Source organism: Rhipicephalus sanguineus, chromosome 9 (genome assembly GCF_013339695.2).
Source record: "Rhipicephalus sanguineus isolate Rsan-2018 chromosome 9, BIME_Rsan_1.4, whole genome shotgun sequence".
In the NCBI taxonomy this organism is placed as follows: Eukaryota; Metazoa; Arthropoda; class Arachnida; order Ixodida; family Ixodidae; genus Rhipicephalus; species Rhipicephalus sanguineus.
In genome coordinates this window covers 3,746,745-3,764,523 of record NC_051184.2, presented here as the reverse complement: position 1 = coordinate 3,764,523, position 17,779 = coordinate 3,746,745, and the positions used below count along the sequence as shown (strand labels likewise).

The following is a 17,779-nucleotide window of genomic DNA, read 5'->3' as shown; positions in this document are numbered from 1 at the left end:
AGCACGTCACGTCACCTTGTCAAATTGGCCGCACTGAGGACACATCGTCGATTGCATCCATTTCTTCCCTGCCTTCAGCCAACCGCCCTTCAGTGCTTTCCACTCACCAGCGTACTGATTCTTATTGCAGTGACATCATCAGTCGCCTAAGTGGTGCTTCGTCTTCTCTTAATGCCAGGCTACGAAAACAGCTCAAGCTATTCAAGTTTGAAGACGACGTACTCTATCGGTACATTTTTCACCCGGAAGGCCATCGATGGGTCCCCGTCGTACCGCGGGCTCTTCGCGGGGAAGTTCTTCGGGCTTCACACGACGACCCAACGTCAGGCCACTTTGGCTACCACAAAACCCACGAGCGCATCCGCAGCCGGTTCTTCTGGCCAGGTCTTTCCACGAGCGTAGCTAAATATATTGCCTCGTGCGCCCTTTGCCAACACCGCAAGCGGCCTACTACTGTCCCAGTCGGGACCCTAAAACCACTTCCTTGCCCAGCACAGCCGTTCTCTGTCGTCGGAATTGACCTATTCGGGCCCCTCCCAGCTACCCCAGACGGCAAGAGATGGATCGTCACCGCTGTTGATCACTTGACCCGGTACGCTGAGACGGCCTCGGTCACTACAGGAACTGCTTCCGAAGTAGCAACCTTCTTCTTGAAAGCTATCTACCTACGGCACGGAGCCCCTCACGTTCTTTTGAGCGACCGAGGCAAGGCGTTTCTCTCAAGCACGCTTAGTGAAGTTCTCCAAGCGTCAAACACAATCCACAAGACAACGTCTAGCTACCACCCACAGACAAATGGTTTGACGGAGAGATTTCATCGCACGCTGTGCGACATGTTATCCATGTATATCCAACCTGACCATCGTAACTGGGATGCGGTTCTCCCATTTGTAACGTTTGCGTATAATACGTCAGTTCAACGGACCGCAGGCTACTCTCCGTTTTTCTTAGTATACGGACGCCAGCCAACCTCATCACTCGACGTTTCTTTCTTCTCTGGACCCGTCAATTCTTCACCATTCATTTGCGACCAGTTTCTGTACCGGGTTGCCCAATGCCGTCGTCGCGCCCGTATAAACACCGAGGCTAGCCAAGAAGATCGCAAAAATCGCTACGATGCCACTCACCGCGACGTTTTCTATCGCCCTGGCGACCCTGTACTCCTATGGACGCCTGCACGGACACCTGGCTTATGCGAAAAGCTTGAATCTCGCTATATTGGCCCCTACACAGTTATAGACCAGACCTCGCCGGTGAACTACCGTGTTACACCTGTTCATGCCTCCACTGACCAACGCTGCCGCGGCACAGAGGTTGTGCACGTTTCGCGTCTCAAACCCTTTCATCTGCGTTCAATTCGCGGCCAGGCTGGCCGCTTTCGTCAACGGGGGAAATTAGTGTAGGCATTAATTGGACTTCATCTTCCTCATCTGTACATAACCATCATCAGTCATCGGCTCGGGCCTCTTCTTGGTCGGCGCCATCTTGCCTTTGGCGTAATAAAGCGTCGGCTTAACCGCTTTATTTCAATATATACGGTGCGTCTAGTATGAGTGCATAGACCATTACGGAACGTGTTATGCACGAAAGCACACAATGAAGAACTCCCACAGTTGTATGCGGCACACGACATGCGTTCTTCCGCTATAGGTCACGTTTCAGGATATAGTTCCCAAATTACACAGTGCGTGACAGAATCGGGATGTACCTTCACGTTTTTTCACATCTAAAGAAAGGGGGAATCGCTGAGTCTGTTTGTGAATTGTAGAACGCATTACAAAGTACTTCAAATAAAAAACGGCACTGCACGCAACATTTCCAGGTATGCGACCAGAGTTATTAAGGTGTCTCATCAAACGCGAAAAGTGACCGTCGGTGGCGTCGGCGTCATGGACAAGATCATCATGTGATGTCATACGTCATCACATCACATCGTCGTTTGGTCAAAGGTGTGTGTGTGTGTGTGTGTGTGTGTGTGTGTGTGTGTGTGTGTGTGTGTGTGTGTGTGTGTGTGTGTGTGTGTGTGTGTGTGTGTGTGTGTGTGTGTGTGTGTGTGTGTGTGTGTGTGTGTGTGCGTGCGTGCGTGCGCGCGCGCGTGCACATTGCACTGCAAATTTTCGTATGCCGATACATATAAAAACTAGCTAAAAATTGAAGCCCGGACAGCGGCAGTCATTCCCGTGCAATGAATGGCCTGCTTGCCAGCTATACATTTGAAGTCTACATAATGAGCTTATTTTGGCGGCGTTAGTCGATTCAAATAGCTAAGTAATGTAACGGCCGTAACTTGAACAGATGGCAACAGAGAAACAAATTTGCAGCGAATTCCGAGCTGTCCTGATGTGCAAAGCATGTGACGGAGTGAAACGGTGACATAGTAGTATACATGTGCAATATTCTATTATATTGTTATAAAAACGGACAGCCAATGCTAGCCGACATTAGCCGAGTGTAAATTTGCGTTAGCCAGTGCTAGCCAATATAAGCCAGTGAACTAGAATTAATGCCTCTAGGGGCCTGTAAGGCATTTTTAAATAAATAAATAAATAAATAAATAAATAAATAAATAAATAAATAAATAAATAAATAATAAGCACAGTAGTCTAGTACGGGCAAATACGGTATTCTTCACACAGGGTGTGCACTCTTCTTTTCTAAAATTAATTAATGTTCCATTGTATGTTTTGTTTTGACTACAGTTTCGCACAATATATAGTTTGCATCGCATACTTTACCTCACTAGTACTTTGTTTTCCTCAAGCGAAGCTTGTGTTTAGAAAAAGTTTATTTCGTCGTAGGACGCTACGAATAGAAACAGTGCCCGCACAACAAGAACATTAACATACACAAATGACGAAACACCATACACATAAAACGTTTTAACAGAAACGTAAAAATCCACAGGGTGTCCCTAACGCATGCTACTAGGAACTTTATGAGTTACGGATTTCGGTGGCAGCGGCGTTGCACGCGAAAAACCCGCCGCCTGCGAGTGTAGAGAAATGCAGCCTTCGAAGGTGCGCCCGTCACACGCGTATCTGTATGCGAGGTTTTCGAATATTTGATGCTCTCTCGATCGTGGGCTTCTCGGCGATCAGCCGTTTTTGATGTGGCAATCTGATCTTTTATCGAAGTCGCTTATCATTTCACGTTGACACATTTCACTGTTGCCTGGATACGGACGCATGATCGTCGCTGTTGAGTGTAGCGATTGAAGTGCTGCGCTGCTAAGCACGTGGACGAAGGTCCAGTTCCCAGCATGGAGGAAGGAAACAGGAGGAAGCATTCCGCAATGCGAAGGAAATAAAGAAAGAGAGAGAGAGAGAAGGAAAGAGAGAGAGAAAGAAACAACAGTGAGTGAGGCACGCACACGCCATGCTTCGCGTGCCACCATCTCCCGGCAAGGGAAGGCCTCCTGAATTCTCCTTCTTTCTCTGAATCTTATCTCACATATTTCTTTATGCTGACCAGAAAGCTGTTTTTGAAACCCTATTTTACTTACCAAGGTACTAATGCTTCGCATTAAGAACAGGAGAAACTCGCGTTTGATTAACAAAGCGGACGGCAATCAATGTATAATCTGTTGGGTTTCCGACACATGGACGGATGTGCGCGCCTGACGGAGAACATATCCAATCGGCAAAGACCGGTACACGCTAGAATTGGCGGCACATCGATCACATGTCCCTGTAGGCAACGGGTGGTAAGAAAGACGGGAGGCGGACGTTCGTTACGGAGAAATGAAGAAAAATATAGGGACCATCGATCGAGTCGTCGATGTAAGAAAAGTCGTTCGGTCGATGTATAGCTGCGCAAAGTCTGCATATTCCCGGTGTTCCGTACGGGGGAGTCCTGTATGTAATACGGTTCGACATGCTGCCGCCAGTTCTGCCCGCGATTAAGCAGTGGGAACAATGCGCTTGTCTTGCGAGCTTGTCATGTGATGACGTCATCATGTTACGTCATAATGGCATCATGTGACGTCATAACACGATGTTACATTACATGTCGTTTCTATCTATCTATCTATCTATCTATCTATCTATCTATCTATCTATCTATCTATCTATCTATCTATCTATCTATCTATCTATCTATCTATCTATCTATCTATCTATCTATCTATCTATCTATCTATCTATCTATCTATCTATCTATCTATCTATCTATCTATCTATCTATCTATCTATCTATCTATGTTCAGAGAGCGACCGCAATACGTGATCACCGACGGGCTAAAACAAGCTGGCGCCTCTGTTTACGTACTCGCTACCCAGGAAACGAGGGAAGGTCGCCACCATCGATTCGCTGCTGGCAGCAGAGCGCGTTGTGTTTACTTTACGCACCACAAGGGCGCGAAGCATGGAAATCACTTCGCCACCACATTGACCGACCACCGCGCTACAACCGCGGGAATGCATTACGTTGTAACAGGCTGCCGCAACTAAAGAATCACTCAATAAATTGACAGTTTCAGCTGTATAATTAGCCAGCAGCGGTGATAGTACGAATGATGTAAAGATACGGCGACCTGTTGCATTAAGCAATTCCAGTTATTTCACTATAGTTTGATTTCGTGGAATAACGTGACCGTCAATCACATACTGTTACTCCAAAGAAGAAGCGATTACAGTGGATACTATTTACAATATATGTCTACAATGGAAGTTGCAGGGCTGACCAGTTTATCTAGCTGTTTGCTTGTTTTGCTCCGTATAGCTCTGCTTGTTGGAGGGAGAGCTTACTACTCTCCCATAGTGGAGTATATAATATCGAACTTTTTTTCTAAAAACAGATCGGCCCATGCTCAACATGAGCTATTGGCCAAGACTCGGGTCAGAGCGGCGCCAGAGGGGGGCACGGAGGGGGTCACCCCCCCCCCCTCCAGCACCGCCCCCCCCCTGCCCTCCCTAATCTTTTCCAGCCTTCCTTTGGCCCCCCTCCGAAGAGCAAAAATTGGAACTCGCTTGTCGTGAAACAGTTCTAAAGTTAATGTAGCAGGTATGAGAAAAAGAAAGAAGAATTTAACAGGTCGATGTAAGGTAACTTCGTCGTCCTCTTCTTCGGTCACCCGCACGCATCTTCCAAGAGACCACGCAACGTTGCATGTAGCAATATTTCTCCTTTCACTGTTGACTACTGGCCCATTATTACTTCTTCTTCAATAGTACCACCCACGGTTCGTGGCCTCTCTCACAGTGGACGCTTGCTACGAGAAGAAAAAGAGGGGTATCATCATCATCACCGTCCTCACTCGCGCATGCCACGTCAGGGATTCGACTCGTGTGCCCCCCATTCATCCTGTCACACGCACGTCGAAAGGAACGAGGACGCCGGGAGCGCCGACACGGACCAACACCCCCTCGAGCTCCGAGCCTACAGGCCTACGTGTCCAAGCACGCACCCACCCACGGCATTGATTAGCAGGACCCCGGGTCAGAGCTTCGAGCCGGCTACCCTCCCCGTCCACCTTCGCACCGTCGACCTATATTTATAGGGTGAGTACAAACGGCGCGTCGCGCGCGGCTTGCGCGACCCTTCGCTGCCGGCATGTATCTTACATGCGCGTGTCAGAAAACGGAAGCAGCTGGTTGTGTGTAGTGGCGCTCGCCCGTACGCTTGACCGGTGTGTTGTGCGTCTGGCATCGCATGGGATCCGCCTGCTACCGCGCCTCGGCTCACTACGTCGTGGGAGCTCTGCAGAGCAAGTAGGCACATAGGTGGCGTCGCTTACCATGCCGACTCGACACGGCAGTTGTTTCACAAGCGCCGATGCGGCTTTATTTTCTTCTTTCGAGCGAAAGCCTTAGGTGCCTTATCAAACGCGGCGTCAACACGAGTGACGTAAAGGATCGCCATGTGATGACACTACCCTGTGACGCCATCATGACGTCACAGGTTGTTAGAATTCGTGACTTTATCATGACGGCGCTATGACGTCACATAACGTCACACGATGACGTCATCACATGATATCGTCACTTGGTCATATGTGGGCCGATCCCCGACGCAGTGCAAAACCACGTTGGGTGCAGAGATGGGGGTATAAGTAGTCGACTGAGATAAAAAAGAAGATGGCGTTCGCCTTCTAGTCGTCTTAGGTAAACGCATAAGGGACCGTGTCACTTTTTTTTTTTAATGTGTGAAGTCGAGGGGAGCCTGGTATGGTGACGATACTTGGTCGGATGCTGGCAGTGTTAGTTCAACTGATTTGCACTATACGCACGCTCTGACGTGGTGATCACGTGTTGAGGCCCATACCTTCTTCTTTGCTTCAGCCGTATCGCACGGTGCTCTCTCCCAGTTTTTCCTTGATACGCAACATTCACCCAGGTAAAACTGTCGAGAGCATTCACCTTCAAGAAGGAAGCTAGTATGAGGTGTCTGAAACATGGCGCCGGCCATGACGCTTTTCTATGGCTTTTCAGTTCCCACAACTGAATCCGGCTGTTTCAGTACACGAATTATATAGTGTACTGAAAGAGCCGGATTCAAAAGGTCACGACTCAGTCGTGGCCTTTGAGTGCTCTGGCTGTCAGAGGAAGCAGTCGCTATGGTAAAAGCTTGAATACCACCTATTCGAACGTGAACTGTTGCAGCGGCAGGGAGAAGCACATTTTTAGACTTTTCGTATACGAAAGGTGCTGGGTTCGGTCCCCACCGGCAGCGAATTTTTTGTTTTCTTCCACTAAGTTTTCTTTTTTCCTGTATCGCTTACCACACTTCAAGAGGCACGCATAATGTACCCTATACTTTCCTTGGGTTCATTCTCTGTTGTGTTCATATGGTTTCATTAGCGAAAAAAAATACGCTGGTCCCTTGATCCACTCCTCTTGTTTTCTTCGTCCGTTAAGTTCGTTTGTAGCATCAATATAAACGTAAAGCCCGGGGGAAGGGGTGCTTCATTCCGACTCTTAACCGTGCTAAAAATGTCTGACAGCTAGAATGAACCAAATGAATCCAACACACAGTCAGGCCAAGGAAACCACAGGGTACATTAATTGTGGTCTTTAACTCTGGTGTAGTAATTATGACGTAAATTGAAATGAATTAAAGTAGGCGTAGGTGTTCGAAGGTTGAGGGTTAGGATCCCGTCGACGGAGAGGGTGATTTTTGGTCCAGATTATTTCGTTTAAATTTACGTAATAATTACTACACCACAGTTAAAGACAATTAATGACCCCTATGCTTTCTTGGGCATAATTGTCTGTTGAATTAATTTGGCTGTGTCTAACAAAGAAACCAGCACACCGAAAAAAATTCCTCTTCTTTGGTTCATTGCATGATAGCTATAGAACGGTGAAAGATACGAGAGGTGGAATCAGATTGGCGCTGATAAACATCGAGAGAGCTCGAAAGCGATGAAACTGCGGCGTAGTGGACCTAACCGGTGAAACTTAGAAGTTAGCACGCACTTAGTAGGTTATCCTGTCGCCTAACTAAGCAAGCTCGATATCTATCTCCTGTGGCAGAAGCACCGAGAGAACGCTGATACAGTACCTCGAATGTCTAAAATAATGTATCTTTTTAGCTTTTTTTCGGCTTGCCGTCTAGCACGCCGCTACAGCAGGGACAACCAGTTTGTTAGCCAACGCTCATATCCTGACCATGCTGCATTAAGACAACCAGCTGCTACAGCCGGCTCCTATCCTGTTTAGCTGTCTGTGTCCCTCGCGTTCACAGGAAAAAGAAAACAAAATAAAAACAAGGGGAAAGTTATTTAGATAGGCAGGTGGCCATTTCAGAAGTCTATATACATCGGGTCGTGTACCTCTGGCTGAGACAGGTATCATCAACAGGGAAAATGAAAGCTGCGCAGTTATTTGTTTATTCTTTCGGTATCGCTTCACGGCCAACTTATACGCATTCGTTGGCGTCAGGGCGGTGTTACAGCTTCAATGTACTCGTATTGTACTGTGCAAGGGCTAATTTTGTCCACAGTATAGTCGACATACGTTGCACTCTTTGCCGCCTTTTTTTTTAGTTCTGGCTTGCCACGTATGTGACTCTCTTTAAAGAGACACGTTTATTATTATTATTATTATTATTATTATTATTATTATTATTATTATTATTATTATTATTATTATTATTATTATTATTATTATTATTCAATTTTTATTACTTTTCTTTTTCTTTTTGTGCAATGACCAACGTTATTCCATAAAGCCAGAAAAACCTGCCTGCACCGCGTTTATGTTGTTCCGTTCCTAGCCAACCTACGTACTAGCGTCTATTGACGCAACAGTCCTGTATAGTTAGACCATTCCTGTTATAGTAACAATCATGCTCTTAGACCATTCCTGTTATAGTAACAACCATGCCAAGAGAAGCATGGGCCTCATATTCCCTTACCCTTACCACCTGCATATCGCATGATGGATGCTCTAGAAGTCTCCGGAAAGTTGTGTAACGCTGTCCGCATACAAAAATAGGCTCCCAAGTAACGAAAGAGAAAATTACACTGAGAGCGTATAGGTTCTTTCATTGCATAACAGCGTCGAAGTACGTTTAGAGGTTGCGCCAAGCAGTACGAAAGATCGCAGGCAAATTGCCAACGGTTAATGCGGAAGCGTGGCCTTGGGTACTGTTACCAAAGGAATGTGCCGAACCAATATAATTAAGCTTTTTTTTAATCCTCGTGCACTTCTATGGAAGATAGACAGAGTAAACGTACTCCCCTGTAGCGGAGTACTAAAACTCGAAAATGGGAGCATAAATTGAGAGCACAGCAATTACTCCCTTAAACCGAGGTGAATTCGGCATTCTATCGTTATAGGTCTTCCCAGTCAAAGAATATGCCCCATGTTTACCATTACTCAGTAAAGAAAGAAAGAAAGAAAGAAAGAAAGAAAGAAAGAAAGAAAGAAAGAAAGAAAGAAAGAAAGAAGGAAAGGCTCTGCGGCCTTGCATGCAAATCACGCTGTTTGATTTGCTTTCATATTGGTTTAAACGCACAAGTACAGCTTGCATAGACCGAAATTAGATTTTTTTTTTTTTTGCGTGTTAGGCTACCTAATTGCTGCGTAAACTACAAATGAAGCGACAGCTACAGTGTACGTGTGACGTCACCGTCACATACACGAAAGTTGAAGTCAGTCGTGCAAGCCAAAGAAGTGCTGCTCGCATTTGAAAATGCTATAGTATTCGGTGCTATAGCACGGAATGGTCTACCGTTTACACTTATCGGGACTCTTATAACGCGTGATCGCACGTGAGAGGATAATGAGAAGTTATCGACTGGAGGTGCGGCCCGTAGTACTCGGGCAGCCTACTTCACTGATAAACTTCGATAAGCGTCAGCGAATGTCGTTACATCATCGCGATAACGCTTGCCGATAAAGCGGGGCAAGTACTCGAACTTATATGGTCCGCCTGAAATGGGTCTTTCTGAAACACGTCTGATAAGGCACCGCGTATACTTGTCAGATAAATGCGCGTGTGCGCACAAGTTCCGCCATATATTGGATGTCAACCCTCTGCTTCCTGGTACGCGGTAGAGGCCGCTTACAAGCTTGCGCAAAAACAAGATAAAAATGAGCAATCTGCTCCCTGTAGATTGCATCACGGAGCACTGATCGTTAAAAGTTGTATGCGCATGCCGTAGTAATATCTGTCTACCACAATACGTGCAAGGAAAGTTTTTATAAGGGACTTGCACTCGGGTATCTAGGCTCATTAACTTAGTCTTAAACCAATGGTAGCTCACCAGGTAGAACGGCCACCAAAGTGCTGAGGTAAGGAGCTTGACTTTCCGTCTTGAACAGAGAAGCTTTGGTCCTTTATTCATCAAAAACCAAACTCATGTTTTGATGATATTTACCGCTATATATGTATTATAATATGCGAGCTACCTGATTCATCAATCGTACGAAAGTTCGATTACCCTATTAACCACGTTTATCGTTAAAAATACCCAAACGTGTGACATTAAGGGAGCCAGCGATCAGTCTTATACACCCTAATTCAAGACAGTCACAGATACCACACTGAATCAAGATTTAGGCCAGGGTCTTCTACGCTCGCATTCGAGTTCAGAACAAGCATTCATAATCTTGACCCCATGCATTTACCGTCTGTCGACAGGCCAAGCACATGGATTGTGGGTTTGGTTGCGTCACAGCTGATGTCGAGCCGGAAAACTGGCGGCAAGCATGCGATAAGGAGAGGACGGACGCTATATCGTGGTCGCTCGCTCTCCCTGACCAGCAGCCCCCCGCCAGAGATGGCTTCCCCCTAAGAGCGACGATAATTTTCGTGAATAGTATTTGTAGATAGATAGATAGATAGATAGATAGATAGATAGATAGATAGATAGATAGATAGATAGATAGATAGATAGATAGATAGATAGATAGATGGATAGATGGATAGATGGATAGATGGATAGATAGATAGATAGATAGATAGATAGATAGATAGATAGATAGATAGATCTGGAGTTTTTACGTCCCAAAACCACGATATGGTTATGAGGGCCTCCGTAGTGGAGGGCTCTGGAAATTTTGACCATCTGGTGTACTCGTGCACCTAAATCTAAGTACACAGGCCTCAGACATTTCGCCTCCATCGAAATGCGAACGCCACGGTCGGGATTCGACCCCGCGACCTTCGGGAGAAAGATAGGTGCGCTAGCACTTCCACTACACTACAGCTATCGTGTTACTGGCAACCTTAACGTTTTGTCCCACTGATGCCAATGTCACTGCCACCTTGACCTTCGAGACCAACGGTCTCTTATCGAACGCCGCCGGACACTTATAACAAGCGGCTTACGGAAGCTCGTGGTAGCGGCATACGAGAAAAGGGCAAGCTATATGTGTACATATAGCAATGAAGCAACAACACACCAATGCGCGTGTTTTGCTGCGCACACATAAGACCTACTCTTGCAAAAGGAGGTCTGGAGCACGGCCGTGTCTGGAGGCACGTATGTATGCAGGCGACGTCGGGCATTGCTTTTGCCACTGTTTAACGTGTGCGGCACGACCGTCGCGGTCAATGGTGTCCGATCACGCGACTCTGCGCGCTGTCTCGGCGAAGTCATTGACGGCTCGAATCGTCAGGGGGCCGCAGTCGAGGCGATGAGCCACGCTCGCAGAGCTGGAGCCTCGTACAGTAAGAGAACTGCTGCGTTCGGCAAGCCCACCAGGGTGTTCCTCAGTGTCGCTCCCAGTCAGTGAGTCTTGAGCTGTACTCTTTCAGGCCCAAATTATTTTTTTTTTTGGTGTAAGCAACTGGTTTTTACAATTGTATATGCGCATGATCATGGTAATCCAAAAAGATGAAAAAATCTGCGCTCGCACTTTTCAATCAAGAGTAATTAGCGACCGAATTAACTTATGAATTATTATTTTGTAATATTTCGATCATTTTTTATTAATTCCTTACTTAAAAGTTATTTCGATGCGATAACCTAGTACCCAACAGCCAAAATTCAAAATTTCGACACGGAACTAAAATAAATTTCCTACTTCTTCAAGGTTAAAGACTTTAAGAAGCTTCCTATTCAGGGAACAGCGCGACCGTTCCTCCAATTTCTTCGTTCACACATGAACTCACTTTCTTGTGTGTACCAGATGGGCAGGATAATTAGAGCAGACGATAAATATGAGTTCTAGCGGAAGAACAACCCATCCTTTTTTTTATTGTTTTCCAGACAAGTTGCTGACTGTCCTATAAGATAGATGATTCCAAATGGAATCACTAAGCCTGAAAGGGTTAAAGGGGCACTGAAACAGTTAGTTTAGACTGAAAAAATATACTGTGAAAACTCTATAGCGCCGTTAATCTCACCGACACAGGTGTATTAATACGTGAGAAAATCAAGGTCAAAATTTCATTTATTAAATTTCACGCCGAAATCTCCGCGCGTTGGATGTCGCCTAGGGTTGGATTAATTATTACACTGCTGGCGTGTGGTAATGATGGATAGTGCCAGCTGCCGCATCTTGGCTAACCAAATAATGCTTTCAAGGACACTAAAGTAAAACAATAAATTAATTTAGACTAATAAATTTCACTCTGAAACTCTAGTGTACTTAATTCACCACCATAGGTAATTCAGCACTATAGGTTTATTAATAGATGAGAAAAATCGATGTCAACAGTTTCACTTTTAAATTTCGCGCCGTAAACTCCGACGGTGACGTCACGGATGTCAAAGTGCATTAATTATTCGTACTTTGGCGACATTGTCTCAACGAAATTTCCTGAAACTTGGTATGTGACGACTGTGGGCGCCTCAGAGGATAATGTACTTCATTTTTACTGATTAGGAACTACATGTAGCATCTAGAAGGCCCAACTTTGAAAGTCTCCAGCCAAAGCCAGAATCACTGTTGCATTGCAGGTTGACTGATCTGCCGCAGGCGATCAAGGCAGCCGAGTCGGGCAGCAGCGCCGAGCACGATCCAGAGCAAGTACGATCTTCCGACTCCTCTACCGACGGTCACGTGATGCCTCAGGTGCGACAGCCTAACAGGGAGGTTCCCCCAGTCAACGCATCGCATCGCGCCATGCACTACCCGGAATCGTCAGCCACCACCGAACTGTCGTCGGACCTGGTGTGAGTGGAACGTCTGTAACATTCCACTATTAGTCAAAGGTAAACGGAACAAGCCGACCAAATACAAAAAGAACGTTAAAATGAAAGTGAAATTCAACTTTCACTTTAAAGTTATTTTTGTATTTGCTCGGCGTATTCCTTTTACATTCGACCATGAGCATTCCCGACTAGACGAGCTTTCATCAAACGCTTGATTCCACATTCCTGTATTAATTCCAGCTGACACGGTGATCAATACAGTTGAGACTCGATTTAGAGGGACACTAAAGTGAAACAATTAATCGGTTTAGATTGTACCTATTATGAGAACTCTAATGTCGTTAATTTCACCATCATAAGTTTATTAATAGAGGAAAAAATCAAGGTCCAAGTTTCATTTCCTAAATTTCGCGCCGAAATATCCGCGTGTGACGTCACGGACTTTACCAAGTGCATTTTTTTTCTATTTTGGCGAAATTGGCTCAAGGAAACTTTCTGAAGCTTGTTATAGTCAACCTATATGGTCCTCTCAGATGACAATGCACTTCATTTTTACTGATTAGGAACTACGTAGGCACTAGTAGACGCCGTCAAAATCTATGATGTCACGGCATTTGGTGCGGGAACACCACCCGCATTTTCTTTTTGCGTGCTTTCTGGCTTATCAAGCGTCCTCTCGCGGCAAGCGTGGTGATGTTGGAATTGTGAAAGAGTAGTTCACTAATACGACAAAAATCGGGGAATTCGGAAAATCAAGGTAGATATTTTTCGGTCCTTCGAAATCTAAAATTGTAACCCAAAAGCTACCACAGCGTTGTATTTGCCGCTATATAACACACGCCTGCGCTTATGACGAAGACGGCCTGAGGGTGGCGTGGACATGGAGGAGCCTCCCACGCGAAGCTCCATGTCCGGGCGGTGCAGGTCAGAGAGGCGGTCACGTGATGATTTGCCGATGTTCAAAGAGGGGGAGAAGTCCCGGAGAACGAACGCAGTGATTGTGCGAGCTGTCCGAGCAAGAAAGTTGGATGGATGAATGCAATGATGCGTCCATGGGCGTGCGCAGAGGGGGAGCAGCCCCCCCCCCCCCCCCAGTCACCTAAGAAGAGGGGGGCGCAAAGTGTGCCCCATTCGTTGACTTAATAAGGAGGGGGGCGCCCCGATGAACCTTTCCCCCCCCCCCCCTGAAGCGGAACCTTGTGCACGCCTATGGATGCGTCCCCTTTATAACGGGGCGGTGACAGGTTGTAGGCTCGGTCCCTACTTGCGGCAAGTTGGTTTTTCATACACTTTATTTCTTTTCCATTTATGTCATAATTACTATACTATAGTGAAAACATGCAAGTAATGTCCCTTAGCTTCATTATCTGTTGGTTTCACTAGGTTGTGTCTGACAAGGAAACGAACCCTCGACCAAGTTTCTATATAGTTGCTTGTTCCAACGGAGCAGGTTGTGACAGCAGCGCTGCTTGCGCCTTCGTGATGACGTGTTCCTCGAAGAAGGTTCCGCTGTAACTAACACCGCCCCTTTTCTCTTCCTTTTCTTGTTCACTGATTTTGTAAACACACGTGACCGCGCCGGGTCTTGACCTCCTGTCCTCACTCGCTGACGTCATGTATAAGCGTCCCTCCACATGTGAACGTCACGGCGAAAGAGCTCGCGTCACGTGACGGTATACACAAGGGAACAAATTCGTTTCACATTTCTTTCACGAGCGCGCGGGCCTCCCAAGGTCACGCACTCAAAGTGCGCACCCGGAGAAAATGAAAACGCGAGCGGGGAAGAAAGAAAGAAAGAAAGAAAGAAAGAAAGAAAGAAAGAAAGAAAGAAAGGAAGAAAGAAAGAAAGAAAGAAAGGAAGGAAGAAAGAAAGAAAGAAAGAAAGAAAGAAAGGACGATGCGTGTGAGTCGCGCCTTGCGGTACGCATGCAAGCGACGCGTTCCCGCTTGACTGGCTTCGTCACGCATTTCCGTGATGCGTTGAGTCTTACCTTATTCCGGCAGGAATCGAAACGAAGAAAGCTAGGGGAGAGAAAGCGAGAGGGATACTGAAAAAAATAAAAAAAAAGAAAGAGAAAGATCGCGGATACCTCTCCTTTACGTTGCCCGCGCTTTGCGCGACACAAGAGGGCACCTAGCCAAGATGGATCGCGCGCAACGTGCAGTACATCACACGTTCCGTGCTTTCCGGGTTGTAGTCGGCATTGCGAGTTAAGTTCTGCCGCGATGTTTACCCAGGTGAACTTCTGACGGTGTTCACTTACAGTAACATAGTTTTCCGAGGTCACCTGTGATACAGCATATATCCTCTGACAGGTATTGTTGCTGTTTTAGGTGACATCAGTGAGTGAGTGGGACCGAATTATTCACTTCTTTTGCTGCCTTCCTTTTTAATCACTCGCATTGCCAACTGTACCCACATCACAGCGCATATCGCAAACGTTTTCTGCTTGTCGTTGCTACGTGAGCTTCATTTTGCGTTTACCAAGGCGTCAATATCGTTTGTAAAACGGAGCTAATGCAACGGTCACCGACAACGCTCGAGCAACGCAGCCGCACTGTAATGCGACGGACCAACGCGCATGCGCTGCGATAACATGCGCCCGGGCAACGCCTCATATTGAGGAATGTGAGCACTGTGAGTCGTGACGTCACACCCGGTGACCGAGAGTACTTCGTCCTTCATCAGCTCTCTGGCAGACAACACGAATTACGACGAGAAGGATTCGCACTATTTAAGCTTTAATTATTGCACTTTCTCCCTCTGTGATTATTTTTTTACAAGGTTAAACATTTTGTCGTGACTTTCTGCAATCGGCCGTGACACCACGACTCTGAGCGCAAAGGCCGCGTCTTATCTTGTAGGTGTTGTTCTGAATGTCACTCGACAGGTATCGATCAGTCCTCACTCTTAACCATAAATCTACATTACTAACCGTTACCGGAGCCATGAGCTGCACACGTGAGACTGGCATTGAAATGCATTAGCGTGGGGTGTGCGTAGTAATTATAATAACATTATTTTTTTTCCCTTATTCTGTCGCTCTTGCCTTACACGCCTACAGAATGGGACAACCATTCAGGTATCGTAATCCCTCAATGATAATCACAGCACTGCTGTCTCGCACTATACTTAGACCTGAAGGTATATAGAACAATGCTAATCTCTTACGACCACTGTAGAACAATATTTGTTTAGTATGTCCTATGCGTGTGTAAAGTCAGGGGGGGTCAGGGGGGTCTGACCCCTCCCCCCCTTGTGTTCAAGCTGAGGGGATCCCCTTGCAGTGTCCCCCCTACCTTTCAAACACCATATATTTGATTGCTGGGCAGTTACGTATAGAGCATTAAACTCTTTAATGCCTCTTTATTTCGTAGTGTATACCTGTGTTCAATACCCCTCAGCTGTGTGAGACTACTTAATCGCTACTGCCGCTTGCCAAGTTTCAGAGAATATTCGACAGAACAATGCCGTTACGCGTGCTGAGAACCCATACTCGTTTTTTAAATTTAATTTAAAGGCGTGGCTTTATTTATATATATATAAATATAAAAGCTGTTATTTACAAAAACGAGATGGCCGCCATGACAAGATGTGCCTCTCCACCTAGTGATTTTTCTGGATTTACGCCACTGCTTCGCACCCTTTTCATTAGTGTGCCTGGCTCGAGCTGCGCCCACAAAAACCGTACCGCATTAACGGTCGCCGTGATGTAACAGAAATGCACGAGCGTGATAGGCTGCGCACACCTACACAAGACGGCTGAGTGCGTTAATCTAGGTTGTCACACCAATCGCGGCGCAAAAATTAACCGATCATAGCGTTAACAGTTGTTTCCAGTTCACCATGCACTGTTCATCGGCACGTTGCTTCCGCGAGCACTTTTCTAAGACGGTCGTGGCCGGCAACTGGCCACCACTCTCCGGGCCGACAGCAAGCAAAAACTCAAGTTAGACTAACATTGTGGCCTTAATAAAGTTTTTTTTTTTTTTGGGGGGGGGGGGGGGGGGACGCGAAAATTCACGTTATTATATGTTTCCTTCTCCACAACCTTTCATGGCCTCGCTGCTGACCCGCAGGTCGCGGGTTCGATCGCGGCCACGGCGGTCGCACTTCGATTGAGGCGAAATAATAGAGGCCCGTATACTGTGCGACGTCAGTGCACGTTAAAGAAAACCAGGTGGTCAAAATTTCCGGATCCCTCCACCACGGCATGTCTCATATCATGTCGCGATTGTGGCAAGCAAAACCCCAGAAAATATTTTCATGACATTGCGATCTTGCTCTGTACCACATTTATTACTTGCGAACCACACGCCGCTATCGATACATTGTTATTCAATTTCAATTTCATGCCTGCGCACCAAAAGCATTGGATATATTCCTGAAAATGCGGGTACGTGTACACCTTTGTTGCCGCGCGCGGCTAATCGTGCCGCATACAGGACTGACATAAGGAAACGTACAGCGCGTTGCTTGCAGTCCGTGTATTGCATAACATGCGGAATGCCGACTGTCCGTATATAGCCCCGAGCCGGTGGTCTCTTTCTCCCCGGTTGTTCGGCCGTCGTGGGCGTTAACGACATTTTCTGACGGGGCAACTGCCTTGAAGCGTCATTTTGACGGCTTTGTAAGCGGTGGCGTAGCCAGAATTTTTTTTCTTGAGGGGGGGGGGGGGGGGCTGCTCAACCATCGTTTATGCATATGTTCGTGCGTGTGTTTGTATGTGTGTGTCTATATATACACATGTCACCGTCCACGCACTGAAAGGAGGGATCGCGTGATTCGTTACACCTTTACGCAACTTCTTAACGTGCCGGTAACCAAACATGACATCCACGGTGACGTCAGTGCACCGTATCATGGTGAATATGCACACATATTGCTTACTCGTAACGCAGACTGCATAATTTTCTCGGAATAGACCGGGTGCTTCTTTTAGCCGGTTTCAGGCATGTTCCTTCACTGTGACCGCATTCAGCAGATTATTTCACTTGTCGCGGTGCTAGACGCGCGTGTAGTGCTTGTCACGTTTCTTGCATAATGGGGTTCTCGACGTACTGTAGTACCCTCTGATGGCGGCCACAATGACGTCAAGACCCAATCAGGGTTGTAGCTAGATTTTTTTTTGGCCGGGGGGGGGGGGGGGGGGGGTCAATTACCTGTATGTTCGTCCGTGCGTTTGTGAGCGTGTATATATTATACACACGCAAAATTGCAATCGGACGTGT

At 46.6% G+C, this 17,779-nt stretch overlaps 1 protein-coding gene across 4 annotated transcripts in view; it reads left to right on the top strand.

Moving 5' to 3' along the window:
* Nucleotides 1-11,069: 11,069 nt before the first annotated feature.
* LOC119404467 (peroxiredoxin 1) overlaps nucleotides 11,070-17,779 on the top strand; it is a 42,657-nt gene continuing 35,947 nt past the window's right edge. For all 4 annotated transcript variants that reach the window (XM_049418875.1, XM_049418879.1, XM_049418878.1 and 1 more), the window contains exons 1-2: nucleotides 11,070-11,179; nucleotides 12,353-12,568. In XM_049418875.1, the coding sequence (XP_049274832.1) occupies nucleotides 11,085-11,179; nucleotides 12,353-12,568 (311 nt within the window). In that variant the 5' untranslated portion in view covers nucleotides 11,070-11,084. The remainder of the gene's footprint in view (nucleotides 11,180-12,352; nucleotides 12,569-17,779) is intronic.